The sequence below is a fragment of the Mixophyes fleayi genome, chromosome 4 (genome assembly GCF_038048845.1).
Source record: "Mixophyes fleayi isolate aMixFle1 chromosome 4, aMixFle1.hap1, whole genome shotgun sequence".
NCBI lineage: Eukaryota > Metazoa > Chordata > Amphibia > Anura > Limnodynastidae > Mixophyes > Mixophyes fleayi.
This window is the reverse complement of record NC_134405.1, coordinates 335,974,544-335,990,556: the sequence shown is the minus strand read 5'-3', so window position 1 is coordinate 335,990,556 and position 16,013 is coordinate 335,974,544. Positions and strand designations below refer to the sequence as shown.

At 44.6% G+C, this 16,013-nt stretch overlaps 1 protein-coding gene across 1 annotated transcript in view; it reads left to right on the top strand.

The window, feature by feature from the left end:
* The first annotated feature begins 6,843 nt into the window (after positions 1-6,843).
* Positions 6,844-16,013, top strand: part of BMAL2 (basic helix-loop-helix ARNT like 2) — a 31,901-nt gene continuing 22,731 nt past the window's right edge. Inside the window, exon 1 of the mRNA XM_075210502.1 lies at positions 6,844-6,965. Within this exon, the coding sequence (XP_075066603.1) occupies positions 6,929-6,965 (37 nt within the window). The 5' untranslated portion in view covers positions 6,844-6,928. The remainder of the gene's footprint in view (positions 6,966-16,013) is intronic.

Here is a 16,013-nt window from a genome sequence, read left to right as displayed (position 1 = left end):
ATGGTTACATGTCGGTGCAAATGGTCATAATGAGTCTTGTAGAACTTCATTTACATCATCATCTTCACCATTTATTTATATAGCCCCACTAATTCCGTAGTGCTGTACAGAGAACTCACTCACATCAGTCCCTGCCCCATGGGGGCTTACAGTCTAAATTCCCTGACACACACAGACACAACTAGGGTCAATTTGTTAGCAGCCAATTAACCTACCAGTATGTTTTTGGAGTTTTGGAGGAAACCGGAGCACCTGGAGGAAACCCACGCAAACATGGGGAGAACATACAAACTCCTCACAGATAAGGCCATGGTCAGGAATTGAACTCATGACCCCAGCGCTGTGAGGCAGAAGTGCTAACCACTGAGCCAACGTGCTGCACATAAACGTTCACCTCCTGCATCATTTGGGGGCAGTTAAAATATCCGTACGTGTTTGTCAGTTCTCTTTAGATCACGTTATTTGTATTTTTAGAATTTCGTCACACTGCGGGCTTTAAAATTTAAAAACCAGTGTTCTATACAAGCTCTCTCTGGCGGAGACATTACTGCATCAATGTCTGGTTATGTTTATCATGAATATTCTACAACGTTCCCATGAATAAGCATCACTGCTCTGCCTGGCGGCTACGAGTCATCATTGGAAGGGAAATTCGGAATCTGGGCAGGAGCGGCGAGTGTGGAACGTGTCCTGGCAGGAATGTCACGAGTTACAGTAAATTCTTGCGGTAAGAAACGTTTTCTGATCACGTTACTAATCATCTGACATTCCACCAGCGTGTATAACCTCACTAATAGCAGTGTTACACCCTACTGTCTGTGCATCGTTACAGAAAGTGGATCATGTGAGAAAACAAGGAAACTGGTGACGGAGCTTCTAAACTTTTCTTTAATGACGATATGTAAATAAGTTGCTCCGTTTTGGTAGGTGTGACATCTGGGAAATTGCATTATGCAGGAGCCACTCTTCCTGGATAGGATTTACTTATGTCGCCCCCTCCCCCAAGGCAAATACGTAGCATGAGTTTTGTATAAACATCAGCAGTGATGTATGGGACGTGCTTGTAATAGGACTGTCCCCTACAAGTGTTATCGCTTATAGAGTTAATAAAACCTAAAATTTATGCTGCTTAACCTTTTCATAATAGCTGCTACGTCAGAAAATTATTTCTAAGTTGGTCACTGCCCACTGCCATACATTACAAGTCCGTCCCACATCGCAAGGCAGACTCTGACCAATAACTAATCTGTTTTTGTTAGCAGTTCTGTCTCCTACAGCAGACTGGTTTTTTTTGTTGTTTTTTTTTATTTATTTTATTGAAAAGCTAGATTAAACAGTAAAGGGGGATTCCACGATCATCAAAGCGTCTTTGCTCATCGTGCATACAGCATAGCTCCGCCCACTTTAGGGCGACCGCCATCAGCACAGATTAATATTGTAAAACCAATATAAATCAAATATTTCCTGTCATACAAATATTAAATAAGCCTATACTGTTATGTGCTACCATAAAATACCACATTAGGATTGAGCACTTTCAAAACTCGCTCTTGCGCTCTTTATGCATCGCTCTCTCTCAAATAATTCAAAGTACATTTTTTAAATCAGAGGTGCGCAACCTGGGGGCTCCCAGAATCTGTGGTTGGGGCTCCAATGGTTGTCACATATGCAATAGATTTTGTTGGGAATTGTCTCTTGGGGTCCCACAACAATGACACACTGACACTAGAGGTCACAGAACAATGACACACTGACACTAGAGGTCACAGAACAATGACACACTGACACTAGAGGTCACAGAACAATGACACACTGACACTAGGCGTCACAGAACAATGACACACTGACACTAGAGGTCACAGAACAATGACACACTGACACTAGAGGTCACAGAACAATGACACACTGACACTAGAGGTCACAGAACAATGACACACTGACACTAGAGGTCACAGAACAATGACACACTGACACTAGAGGTCACAGAACAATGAATCAGACACTTGGGGTCCCAGAACAAGGACACACTGACACTAGAGGTCACAGAACAATGAATCAGACACTTGGGGTCCCAGAACAAGGACACACTGACACTAGAGGTCACAGAACAATGAATCAGACACTTGGGGTCCCAGAACAAGGACACACTGACACTAGGAGCCACAGAACTAGGACACACTGACACTAGAGGTCACAGGACAATGAATCAGACACTCAGGGTCCCAGAACAAGGACACACTGACACTCAGGGTCCCAGAACAAGGACACACTGACACTCAGGGTCCCAGAACAAGGACACACTGACACTCAGGGTCCCAGAACAAGGACACACTGACACTCAGGGTCCCAGAACAAGGACACACTGACACTCAGGGTCACAGAACAAGGACACACTGACACTCAGGGTCACAGAACAAGGACACACAGACACTCGGGGTCCCAGAACAATGACACACTGACACTCAGGGTCACAGAACAAGGACACACTGACATTCGGGGTCCCAGAACAAGGACACACTGACACTCAGGGTCCCAGAACAAGGACACACTGACACTCAGGGTCACAGAACTAGGACACACTGACTGCTGTAGGTGAAGATGTTGTCAGATGGTTCTACGGCCTTATCTGGCGTGCAGTGTTTCCCAGCAGAATCAGATGCTCTGATGGTTAATGCACAAACCTGTTTACCACAAAAAAACAAAACAAGTAGACTGATTGTATCCTCTGCATCCCTGACTAACCCAGCATTAGAGGACGTGACCGTTGTCATATCTCTTACTGCCTCTTCCCATCACCCCGACTGTTTTGGATCAGAAAATGGCAGACGGAAGATTTTCCTAATCGTTCCCTATTGACCAATTGTTGCGGTTGGCCCTCATGGGGCAGAGCTAGAACTTTGGACATGTTCTGGAAACAAGAATCGTTTGACCCAGGGACCAGTCTATCACCTTGTAGCCTGGATGTGTTTGCAGTAATCAGAGAACAGATTGAGTTATTCTTTGTATGGGCCATTTGTACAAACTGTCCTGATAACTAGAGACTGTTGTGACCCAAACCTGTTACAGTAAAAGGTCAGAAAATGATTATGAATTTCGGTTACGCTACTTCACTTTAAACAACGTTATATACTTAAGTGGCACACTGTGATGACACCACAAGGGGGCGCCAGTATATGGCTTTCTTGAAGATTAAACTTCCTGTGCACCAAGTGACATTATAGAGAACAGATTTATCCCCTCTGGTTCTGTCAATATCCCGCGTTCAGAGTCAGTGACCTTAGACAACCTCCAATTATTATTTCTTGGAATCCAAACAGTCATCATCACTATTCTCATTTACTGGAAGAATTTACATAAGCTGCAATTAAATACCTGACTCAGACAATATCTCATAGTTGTCTACTCTCCCGGAATGTCCGGGAGACTCACAAGTGAGGGGGAGACCGCCTATAAACCTGAGAGAAAAGGCAATTCTATCAGAGAGTGCTAACCTGCTTCACATCAGTCCCTGCCCCGTTGGAGCTTACAATCTAAATTCCCTAACGCCTACATGCACACACAAGGGTCCATGTTTGTCAGAAGTCAATTATTGTACTAGAGTACTCGGAGGAAACTCAAACACGATGTGGACTTTCAAACTCCTCACAGTGTCCTGGTCACAATCAAACCCACCGCACGAAACCTGTAAATCAGCAATGCTTACCACTGTGCTGCCCGTATTGTTGAATTTTCCAGTAAATTGCATTGGGCATAGCAGTCAATTACGTTGCTATTTCTCCCAGTGGACAAATTATTGAGGACAAAGGTTTCTTCTTTTCTTTTACCAGTATTGCATTTAGGAGTAAAAATGTACACTGCATGACACCAACCAATCAACAATTCACTTATATCTGTCCACTAACATATACACACAGACAGAGACAGAGGGCTAGATTTACTATACTGCGGGTTTGAAAAAGTGGGGATGTTGCCTATAGCAACCAATCAGATTCTAGCTTTCATTTATTTAGTACCCTCTACAAAATGACAGCTAGAATCTGATTGGTTGCTATAGGCAAAATCCCCACTTTTTCAAACCCGCAGCTTAGTAAATCTAGCCCAGAGTCTCTGTTCTGTCCCAGGTAATCGCCCCCTTAGGTCTCTGTTCTGTCCTAGGTAACCGGCCCATTAGGTCTTTGCTCTGTCCTGGGTAACTGGCCCCTTGTCAGGTTTGTACACAAAGAATGAGTGAGATTCTGTTGTCTCAACTGGTATTTGCTAGACTCACCCAGAGACGCAGAGTCTAACAGAGTGGAAGGTATTCACCAGGGATCCCCGCAAGGAGATTTGGACTTCAGAGGCTTCCACCCTGCAGGTCGCGGCCCTCTAAGGAAGTTCCCAGTGAGACAGAACAGAGAGGTGGCTAGGCAGATATCAGAGATAAACAGTATATACAGTAGACGATGAACCACAGCTATTACCACTTGGAGAGTGAACGGATCAGCGAGGTCAATGGTACATGTAGAGTAGAAAGCAGACGATGATCACAGCAATTACTACTAAGGAGTGGAAAATGTATGCAGAGCTCTGTGAAGTACAGCTATTACCACATGGATGAGGAACGGATCAGCAGGAGTCAGTGGTGCATGCAGAGTAGATAGCGGGCGTTGATCACAGCGATTACCACTAACGAGTGGAACAGGTAAGCAGAGATCAGCAGTATACAGGGTATGCAGCAGACGATGAACCACGGCTATTACCACATGGATGTGGAACGGATTAGCAGGGGTCAGCGGTGCATGCAGAGTAGATAGCGGGCGTTGATCACAGCAATTACCACTAACGAGTGGAACAGGTAAGCAGAGATCAGCAGTATACAGGGTATGCAGCAGACGATGAACCACGGCTATTACCACATGGATGTGGAACGGATCAGCGGAGGTCAGCAGTGCATGCAGAGTAGATAGCGGGCGTTGATCACAGCGTTTACCACTAACGAGTGGAACAGGTAAGCAGAGATCAGCAGTATACAGGGTATGCAGCAGACGATGAACCACGGCTATTACCACATGGATGAGGAACAGATCAGCGGAGGTCAGCAGTGCACGCAAAGTAGATAGCAGGGGGAGACACAGCGGAGAGAAGGAAGCTGGTTCAAGTCAAGTGAAGATTCGAAGAACCAGCAGTGAAAAGGTGAGAGGAGGAGCCTTATAAAGGAGTACTGACCAATGGCTAGACAGGTCATAACACAGGTAAAGCATAGCACCGGTGCAGACTGCTGCTGACAGCCTGCACAATGAGGAGAATTAAGGTGAGGGTAGGTGTGCTGAGGCTCGGGTGAGGATACCCGGAGAGCGGTGTGTGACACCCCTTAGGTCTCTGTCCTGTCCTAGGTAACCAGGCGCTTAGGTCTCTGTTCTGACCGAGGCAACTGGCCCATTGGGTCTCTGTTCTATCCATGTAACCGCCCCCTTAGGTATCTGTCCTGTTCTAGGTAACCGGCCCCTTAGGGCTCTGTTCTGTTCTAGGTAACCGGCCCATTAGGTCTCTGTTCTATCCCAGGTAACCGGCCACTTAGGTCTCTGTTCTGTTCTAGGTAACCGGCCCATTAGGTCTATGTTCTATCCCAGGTAACCGGCCCCTTAGGTCTCTGTTCTGTTCTAGGTAACCGGCCCATTAGGTCTATGTTCTATCCCAGGTAACCGGCCACTTAGGTCTCTGTTCTGTTCTAGGTAACCGGCCCATTAGATCTATGTTCTATCCCAGGTAACCGGCCCCTTAGGTCTCTGTTCTATCCCAGGTAACCGGCCCCTTAGGTCTGATCTGTTCTAGGTAACCGGCCCATTAGGTCTCTGTTCTATCCCAGGTAACCGGCCCCTTAGGTCTGTTCTGTTCTAGGTAACCGGCCCATTAGGTCTCTGTTCTATCCCAGGTAACCGGCCCCTTAGGTATCTGTTCTGTTCTAGGTAACCGGCCCATTAGGTCTATGTTCTATCCCAGGTAACCGGCCCCTTAGGTCTCTGTTCTATCCATGTAACCGGCCCCTTAGGTCTGTTCTGTTCTAGGTAACCGGCCCCTTAGGTATCTGTTCTGTTCTAGGTAACCGGCCCCTTAGGTATCTGTTCTGTTCTAGGTAACCGGCCCCTTAGGTATCTGTTCTGTTCTAGGTAACCGGCCCCTTAGGTATCTGTTCTGTTCTAGGTAACCGGCCCCTTGGGGCTCTGTGCTGTCCCATATACTGGCCCCTACCTGGGGACTATCTGTTCTGTACAAGGTAAGTGCCTCTCAGGTCTCTGTGCTGTCCCAGGTAATTGCCCCTTAGGTCTCTGCTATGCCAGAGGTGACTGCCCCAGCCTGGTGGGTCTCTGTACCACGTGACTGGCCCCCGCCTGGTGGGTCTCTGTACCATGTGACTGCCCCAGCCTGGTGGGTCTCTGTACCATGTGACTGCCCCTGCCTGGTGGGTCTCTGTACCATGTGACTGCCCCAGCCTGGTGGGTCTCTGTACCACGTGACTGGCCCCCGCCTGGTGGGTCTCTGTACCACGTGACTGGCCCCTGCCTGGTCTCTGTACCACGTGACTGGCCCCCGCCTGGTGGGTCTCTGTACCATGTGACTGCCCCAGCCTGGTGGGTCTCTGTACCACGTGACTGGCCCCTGCCTGGTGGGTCTCTGTACCATGTGACTAGCCCCTGGCCGGGGGGCGGGGCTGTGCTATGTGGCATGTATCAGGAGTCTCCTCTGTTTGGAAGCATTGCCGTTGTCGTGGAAACGGGTAGCCACGCCCCGGGCCGCTCTCGCGCGAATCCCGCCGTGCAATTAGAGCGGAGCTCGGGGTTGTGGGCGGTGTCTGGATGACAGGAAAGGGCGGGGCCTGTCAGCGAGCTGAGGATAGAGCCGGCTCCGGCCAGGAGATCGGGATCCTCAATGCCGGGAGCCCGGGAGCAGCATGTCTGTGGCCGGGGGAGACGGGGAGGAGCTGGCGGGTGAGTCCTGGAGACCCCGTGTTATTATTATTATTATTGTTCTATATCTGTGTTCTATGATCTGCTGTATGTACAGGAGCACAACATGCTCATCACAGGGTGTGTTAGTGTCTGTGTGTATATATATATATATATATATATATATATATATATCTATATATATCTATCTCATCATCATTATTATTATTGTTCTATATCTGTGTTATATGATCTGCTGTATGTACAGGAGCACAACATGCTCATCACAGGGCTGTGCTAGTGTCTGTGTAATATATATATATATATATATTATCATCATCATCATTATTATTGTACTATATCTGTGTTCTATGATCTGCTGTATGTACAGGAGCACAACATGCTCATCACAGGGTGTGTTAGTGTGTGTGTAATATATATATATATATATATATATATATATATATATATTATATCTCATCATCATTATTATTGTACTATATCTGTTTTATAGGATCTTCTGTATGTACAGTACCGGGTGCACCGGGGCTGAGCCGAGTACAACATCACAGGGCTGTATTAGTGTCTATGTGTGTGTGATAGATATATATATATATATATGTATATATATATATATATATATATATATATATATATATATATATATATATATAGAGTGATCCTAGTGGCCCCTATATAGTGCTGTCTTAGTATATGTTCCTAGTGGCCCTATATAGTGCTGTCTTAGTATATGTTCCTAGTGGCCCCTATATAGTGCTGTCTTAGTATATGTTCCTAGTGGCCCCTATAGAGTGCTGTCTTAGTATATGTTCCTAGTGGCCCCTATAGAGTGCTGTCTTAGTATATGTTCCTAGTGGCCCTATATAGTGCTGTCTTAGTATATGTTCCTAGTGGCCCCTATAAAGTGCTGTCTTAGTATATGTTCCTAGTGTCCCCTATAGAGTGCTGTCTTAGTATATGTTCCTAGTGTCCCCTATAGAGTGCTGTCTTAGTATATGTTCCTAGTGGCCCCTATATAGTGCTGTCTTAGTATATGTTCCTAGTGTCCCCTATATAGTGCTGTCTTAGTATATGTTCCTAGTGTCCCCTATATATACTGCTGTCTTAGTATATGTTCCTAGTGGCCCTATATAGTGCTGTCTTAGTATATGTTCCTAGTGGCCCCTATATAGTGCTGTCTTAGTATATGTTCCTAGTGGCCCCTATATAGTGCTGTCTTAGTATATGTTCCTAGTGGCCCTATATACTGCTGTCTTAGTATATGTTCCTAGTGGCCCCTATAGAGTGCTGTCTTAGTATATGTTCCTAGTGGCCCCTATAGAGTGCTGTCTTAGTATATGTTCCTAGTGTCCCCTATAGAGTGCTGTCTTAGTATATGTTCCTAGTGGCCCCTATATAGTGCTGTCTTAGTATATGTTCCTAGTGGCCCTATATAGTGCTGTCTTAGTATATGTTCCTAGTGGCCCTATATAGTGCTGTCTTAGTATATGTTCCTAGTGGCCCCTATATAGTGCTGTCTTAGTATATGTTCCTAGTGGCCCCTATATAGTGCTGTCTTAGTATATGTTCCTAGTGGCCCCTATATAGTGCTGTCTTAGTATATGTTCCTAGTGGCCCCTATATAGTGCTGTCTTAGTATATGTTCCTAGTGGCCCTATATAGTGCTGTCTTAGTATATGTTCCTAGTGGCCCCTATATAGTGCTGTCTTAGTATATGTTCCTAGTGGCCCCTATATAGTGCTGTCTTAGTATATGTTCCTAGTGGCCCCTATAGAGTGCTGTTTGTATGTATATTCCCATAGAGTGCCGTGTTAGTGTGTAATATGCCTTCAGGCTTCTCCTGTGAGATTTTGTTTAGGGTTCTTGCAGGTGACCATATTGGTCCCATGTACGTTCCTAGGAAATCCCTTCCAGATTCTGCATTTAAAGAAATCTATACATGCAGAGGGATCATTGATCCCTATGTATTATGCTTACGTCTGCTCCCATGAGCCTTATAAGTGGACCATAACGTCTGTCTGTTGGCTTCTGTACAGTGGTGTATAAGTCTTACAAAGTGCTGTAATGTAGACGTGTGCAATATAGATTGTAGATAAAGACCAGTTGGTGCGTCTAGTTTGGCCAGTTCCCTTTTTCTTTTTTTTTGTTATTTTAGTTGTTCAACAATACTGAATTAATAAGCAATATAAATAACGACCACTAAGTGTACAGTATAGTGTATATAGTATAACCACAATTTATATACGATGTAGAGTACAAGAATAGAACTGATAACACTGGGACCCCAGAGCTGATCCTTATATACAGAATATTTAGCTTTGTAATAGTATTCTCTATTATCTTTTGACTTTTTATTTAACTTTTTTTTATTACAGTAGTGTGAGGTATCTGTTCATTAAAAGACGTATTTTTCAATGTCCCTTTTGTAATATTAGATTTATAAACTGCGTTCCTTACATGTGGTCTAGTAGGTACGTGTGTATTTCCTCTTAGACGTGTTGTTCTCAGCTTGTTTTAGATCATATCTCTATTGACATCTTTGTGGAAGGTTGTTCCAAGCACCTATTAGCTGTATTTGCTTTAATTTAATTCCAGTGGAGACCTGCATTAATGTTTATGTGTCTGTTAGTTCCGTTAGATGAAATTGTGAACACAGATCGTGTTTATTAAGGGACATGTTGTACAGTGTTACTGATAGATTGCTGTATTAGTGTATACATGTCTATCAGCTCTTATACAGCGTTGTATGTTTATAATTCTCTACACTTCCCTATGAAGCGATATATTTTTGTCTATAGCCACCTGTTAGTACATATAGATTGTGTTCATCTCTCAAGATAACGTAGGGTGTACATTGTGTGAGTCGGTGATCTATATATTTTACTATATTGTCCAACTCTATAACATTTTGTTGCATCCTGTCAGTTAACGGTCCTAAGTTTGAGCAATGTATGATTTCTAAAAAAAATAAATTAGTATTTTATGGGTCACGTGACATGGAACGTTATTTGTCCAAGAATTTATTTAATCGTAGATATTTAGATTGTACCTTCCGTTTGGCTGGCTGCTCCGTTTTAGTGGATGCCTTATTTTCTGACGACAGGCTAGCACAGGACTTTATACATTCCCTTCAGAAATCTAGGAGTCGGGACCGGAAGTTTGAAGCTAGACTTTTTTTAAGGAAAAAATGTGTTCTACAAAGTCATTTTTTGCAACCCAAATGATTTGAGTACTATGAAGCTGAAAGATGCCATCTTTTAAGCACCAGGGCGTTGCGTTGCCTCCATGCCCCCCGCTCGATTCGCTAAAATGCATTTTTGTGCCTCCATATTTTTCCGGCCCTGGCTTACTGTTCTGCTCCGAGTTTGCCATAGCAGCTGACCATTTCTATATCTCTTTCTCTACCTTCACGCTGTTGAGCTACAGGCTACCTGCATCTCGCCGTTACGTGGCTAATCGTAGCCGTGAATAAAGACAACTGATCGTCCCATGGACGCCCAGGTTGACCCCATACCCGTGCGTTTTCCATCACAATTGATCAAAGCTGAGCCTTGATTGGACCCTATGGTTATTTTGCAGTCCATATGTGCTCCAATGTTGGCCAAATTTTATTGAAAAGTAGATTGGAGCCTGGCTCGTATCTGTGGGCCAGCTTGGCTACATACAGGGAAGTCACCTCTTTATCAGCTGAACCAACGTTCATGAAATTACAGGTCATCAGTTCACTAGAAACACATCACGTGGCTGAGGTATGAGGCTCCAGACATCTGTAATATCTAAACCATGTAATAATCTCTAATGATAGGGTTGCAGCGATGTGCGGTCACTCGTAGCAACAAGCTATCCGCGTTTCGCCGGTTGGTGTAGTCATGGTAATTACTACGGGTTACGGCACATTTTCGCTTATCGCCCCATAGATTGTCAGCTTGCAAGCAGGGCCCTCTTACCTCTGTCTGCTTTACCCAGTATTGTTCATTACTGTGTTTGTCTCCAGTTGTAAAGCGCTATGGATTTTGCTGACGCTAAATAAATAAATGTTGATGATGACGATAGTGTCTCCTGCACATAGATGTATATTTTACTTACAATAACCGATGACCTCTGAAACGTTTCGTTATTCCGTCCGTTGGTCTGTCATCGTTGCTAACTCATATCACCTTTGAGGATTTGCAATTATTGAAGTGTATTCTATATGCAACATTTCTTACAGTGAGTCATATCTCTCAGGTGCTTGGTCATACGTGTTGTTTAATGTGTAGTAAGGTTAGTCACGTCAGAAAACAGCCTTACCCTGTCACCCTCTGCTATTTATATTTTATTTACGAGGTGTATGTAGCATTATAATTCTGATATTAACTCTTCTCCGGATTCGGCTCGCTAGAAAGCGAGCAGCGCCAGAACAGCTTCGTATTGTTAGTTAAGCGAGCCGAGCTCGTCTGGTTGATCGACCTTGTAGAAGACGACCTTCCGCCTCTCTGTTTGGTGTTTAATGTCTGTTGATGGTTTTGTTGTGTTGCTTTTTCCTCATCGTGTGACTGATAACCAGTTTTACATCTCTGTCACTGTGGCAGCCGACTCCTCTATGGTATCTTGCGGCTCTGTGAGCTATGAGAATAACTTGTGTTTGTGTTATGAAATAGTTACTGTGTCTTATTATTCCATGTAGTGTTTGCCAAACGTTTCCTTTAAGTAGGAACGCCCAGCGGAAGCCTCTGACCTTACATAGCCCCAGATGTTTTCCTCGCTCGTATCTTGGTACAAACATCCGCGATGCTCTCCTTTACCCCACACTTGTGGGCCTTGGTACCTTCCCCACCACCACTCGGTCTTTGGTAGGGGTCCTTCCTTGGGACCCTCCACCAGTTCAGTGCAGCAGACTCCTGGGGGGTATATTTACTAAACTGCGGGTTTGAAAAAGGAGAGATCTCGCCTATAGCAACCAATCAGTTTCTAGCTGTCATTTTGTAGTATTCGCTAAGTAAATGATAGCTGGAATCTGATTGGTTGCTGTCGGCAATATCTCCACTTTTTCAAACCCACAGTTTAGTATATATACCCCCTACAGCGCTGTGGAATTAGTGGCGCTATATAAATAAATGATGATATTTAATGTTAGTGGTGCCCTCTGCTGGTCAGTATCTGTAATGATCTATGATCACCGAGGACCCAGCACACAGGTAGAGATGTCTGCAGGCTCCTGTTTGAGGGGCTTTGACTTGGATCCATACGCTGGATTCAATCTGAAACTGACCAGTAGTAAGTGCACAAATCCTGTTTAATTGAGAAAATGGCTGGGCCTCAGGAGAGGAGCCCCCCCACCAAAATTCTGGTGGGTGGGGGTCACTTCCACATAACCCCCTCCCCCCCCCCCCCCTGCCTTTACCTGTCACTGGGAGTTCTTGCACTGGTTACAGCGTAGGGGTACTCGGTCTATTCCACTGTGTTGAGCAGGACAGGACGAATGGCCTCCTCCCGCACTGTTCGCTATCAGTGTACCCTGGCCCCTGGGGGGTTAGTACATAAAGACATGGACAACTTCTTTCAATGGATCATTATTCTAATGGATCTCTTCTTCTCTATTAAACAATAAAAGTGACCTCCTTGCAGAACCTACAGGCTTGTTGGTGAAACCTCGTCTGGGATTTGATTGATTGTTCTTGGAGATGGAGATGGAATGACCGCTCTGACACCACTATAAGCAGAACAGCAGAGGGGTATAGAGGAAGCAAATGGTCTTACGAAGGATCTATATTAATGTTGATGATAAAGGCAGATTAGAAATATGTTCTGTGTCTTACAACGATCTGGCAGAGACGCTATAGAAACGGTGGGATCTATACAAAGAGTTGTTGATATGACCCTCACAAATATTAATGTAGAAATATGGTCAAACCGAAAGCTTTACACCAGCCCCTGTGTAGGTACCCACACCCCTCCGTACACCCCCTTCAATGCGAATTCTTTTTTTTTTTTTTTTTCCTTGCCCATTGTCAACAATGTTGGGTCACCAATAAACTGTCTTCTTCCTCTAAGATCCAACTGACTAGGTACCTTTATCTTATCACTCGTCAATGTGATCCCCTTGGGAATGTGGCCGTGGATAGAGCCTATTATATCGTTGGAATGTGGTCAGCAGTACAGAGTATTTCAGAGAGTTGGCATGCTGATCTTTTGTGAGGCAGTAACCTGGGCTCTTGTCCGACATACGACCGCTCGTTCAAAAGTCGGGTCAGTGTGTGCAGTGACACGATGGTCGAAAGTCTCCCCAAATGGACGATTGTCGCCTCATTTGGTTGGTCGTACCGTTTAATATTTCCGTTCCAATCTCGTTTCCGCTGTGTAGTGTGTATAAACTTCCGACCGATCCACAACAGTGAGTACGAAATTACAGTCATTGCTCACGACAACATGGCTGTAAAAAGTCGCTAAAGGGACGTCCGCTCTTCCCTTTATCGTCCTAGACAAGGCTAGTGTGTATGCAGTCCATGGACCGAGCGATCGGAACATCGATCGCATGTAAAATCGCTCGGCATAAAAAGTTGGTGGAAAATTCTGTAGTGTGTACCCAGCTTAAGTGAGGACTTTGTAAAGACAGAAACTGGGGGGTTACATAGTGAAAGAAGCACAGTTCCCCACGATGCCTGTGCCCGTTATAACATGCCATACTGTCTTTGCAGTCCTTGGAGCACTACAACTCCCATAATGTCCTATTAACAGAGCTTGGTTGTAATGGTCTTTTTTTATTTTTTTTGCTCCTCTGCAATAAGACTTAGATATAAACCGTAAAGAGACAAATAGATGGTAAGGATTGCGTCTGATGCAGAAACCTGTGGAGTCCTGAGCTCCTCTCTAGGACACTAAGTTGGTGCATCCAACGTATTAAATCCTTAGCGCTCTCTTGTTTAGCAGAACATGAATAAGATCCAGTGCAGGGTGGATTATCAGACACTGAAACAGGAAATGGATGAGACTTGCCGGTTATACAGGAATATTAATGCGATGGGTCATGACTGCCAACGTCTAACTAGTTGAAGCATGTACTGGATCAGCCGACCAGATGCATTTCTACATGTTTAATCTGATGCCGCTCTCTCCTCCTCATGTTTGTGGCAAAACCCATTGTCCACTAATATTTTGATACGTCTCTCTAGTTTTGAAACACTTTAAACCAACAGCAAAGACCCGTTTGTAACACAGAATAACAGCTGCGTTTTACATGTTTCTGTTTTTATTGCTGTAAACGTCGCTAGGTGATGCAGTGGTTATCACAGTAGTCGTCCTCCCTCTGATCACTTTTAATGGAAGCCTGACATAAATTTTATTTTTGATTTTGGTTTTGCCAAATGTAAATATTGATGGATAAATGTATCTGGCTGTAGTTTCTATGAGGGAGCTAGTAAGTCTGTTTTCTGAAGTTCACCGTTCAGAAAAGGTGCCATTGTTTCTACACCCTTCCTCATACCTTCTTCCAGACTGCTGTCAATTTGACTGAGCTGTGATAACCCTCTCACAGTAAATAGCGTGGTGGCGTTGCCAGGTGGCAGGGGACGTGTGGTTTTCCTTGGCACAGTATGATGTCATTGAGGGCACGGTCATGTCGCACACAAGTCCGCTCATAGCCCTCGCAGAGGGATGACAACTTGAGTCTATGGTGTACATAAGGTAAATATTGTCCCCAAGTGTCACTTTCCACTTACCATTGTTCTTTGTCTTGTGGCCTACTCACCAATCGGGCACTCCAGTGTGGAGGTCCCGTGTAAGCATGGACCCCAATAGCGCTGTGGAGAAAGTCCCGAGGGAGCCAGGTAAACAAGGGTGGTGACAGATAACAAACTCTTACCTAAAATGTGACAGGTGAAACACACAACGAAAGATAGGGAGCTAGGACCAATCAAGAGCTGAGACTATGCAGGGAATTAGACAATTGTATTAGATTAGCAGATAGGGAGAATTTTCCTCTTTTTATCCTACCAGACAGACAGCGCCTGCTCTGCAAAGGAGTAACATCCTGTCTGGTAAGTAGCTGCTTTCTCTCTGTGACACACACATTCCCTAATACACAGATAGGCACACACATGCCATACTTGTCTGTCCTGGGATATTTTTCACCTTCCATGGTGCTAGAGTCCAAACAAATGTCTCTGGCTAATAGGTTTTAAATTTTAATTGCTCATGCCCAGACTTGTGTACCTACCGCTTCACCTAGTGCGTCCTGCCTCATCCGCCTTCTCTGGAGCGTTCCTATACTATGGTCTGCTGCTCTCGCTTCATGTCTGGATCCTCCCTCATCCTTGTGCAGGACATGGAATATTTTCTTATGTCCAGCCTATTACACCAGCGATACCCCTTCATTATTTTCCTTCCTGTGCCCCTCTTGTGACGTACCAGCCACCTATCGATACATATTGTGCCATGCACTTACTCTACCAGTCATGTGCCCATACTATTATACCAGCTTGGGCCAAACACATCATTTACAATCTGGTGTCCATACACCCAGAACCCCCCAGCAATAAGGTGCCCACAGATTATGTCGGCAGCACGCGCCCCCACACAATGTACCGTGTACAATTAAACAAAGGGGTAATAGACATCACAAGCATGTTTGTCGCTCGTTGGTATCCCGGCATCGTCCAGAACCTCCTCTCCTCCTTTGTATGAAGAGAACTACTATATAGGATGTTGATTTTGACACTGGTTTAATGTTGACTCTTTACTTCCTGAACGTTCGATGTTTTGAGGGATCTCAGTATTATACAGGAACATTATTGTATTGTTTTGATGTCATTATGTGATGATAAGAAGCACGTGCCCCCCTCTGTCTCTATATTTCATCACCTCGCAGGATAAGTAGGTCAGGGTGTGTCTCTCTTACAAGCCGGTATTGTGTGTTCATTTATGGAGATTATAATTAGTCTAGATGTGGTTTTGCTACGTTAGTGTCAAGAATTGTCGTGTGAAATTATATGATCAGTTCTACTAATCCTGGCTGACTATTGATAGACATTAACTGACCACCAGAATTGCTTTTTTTTTTTTTGACTTCTTGTGACCAGATGGGCTTACTGT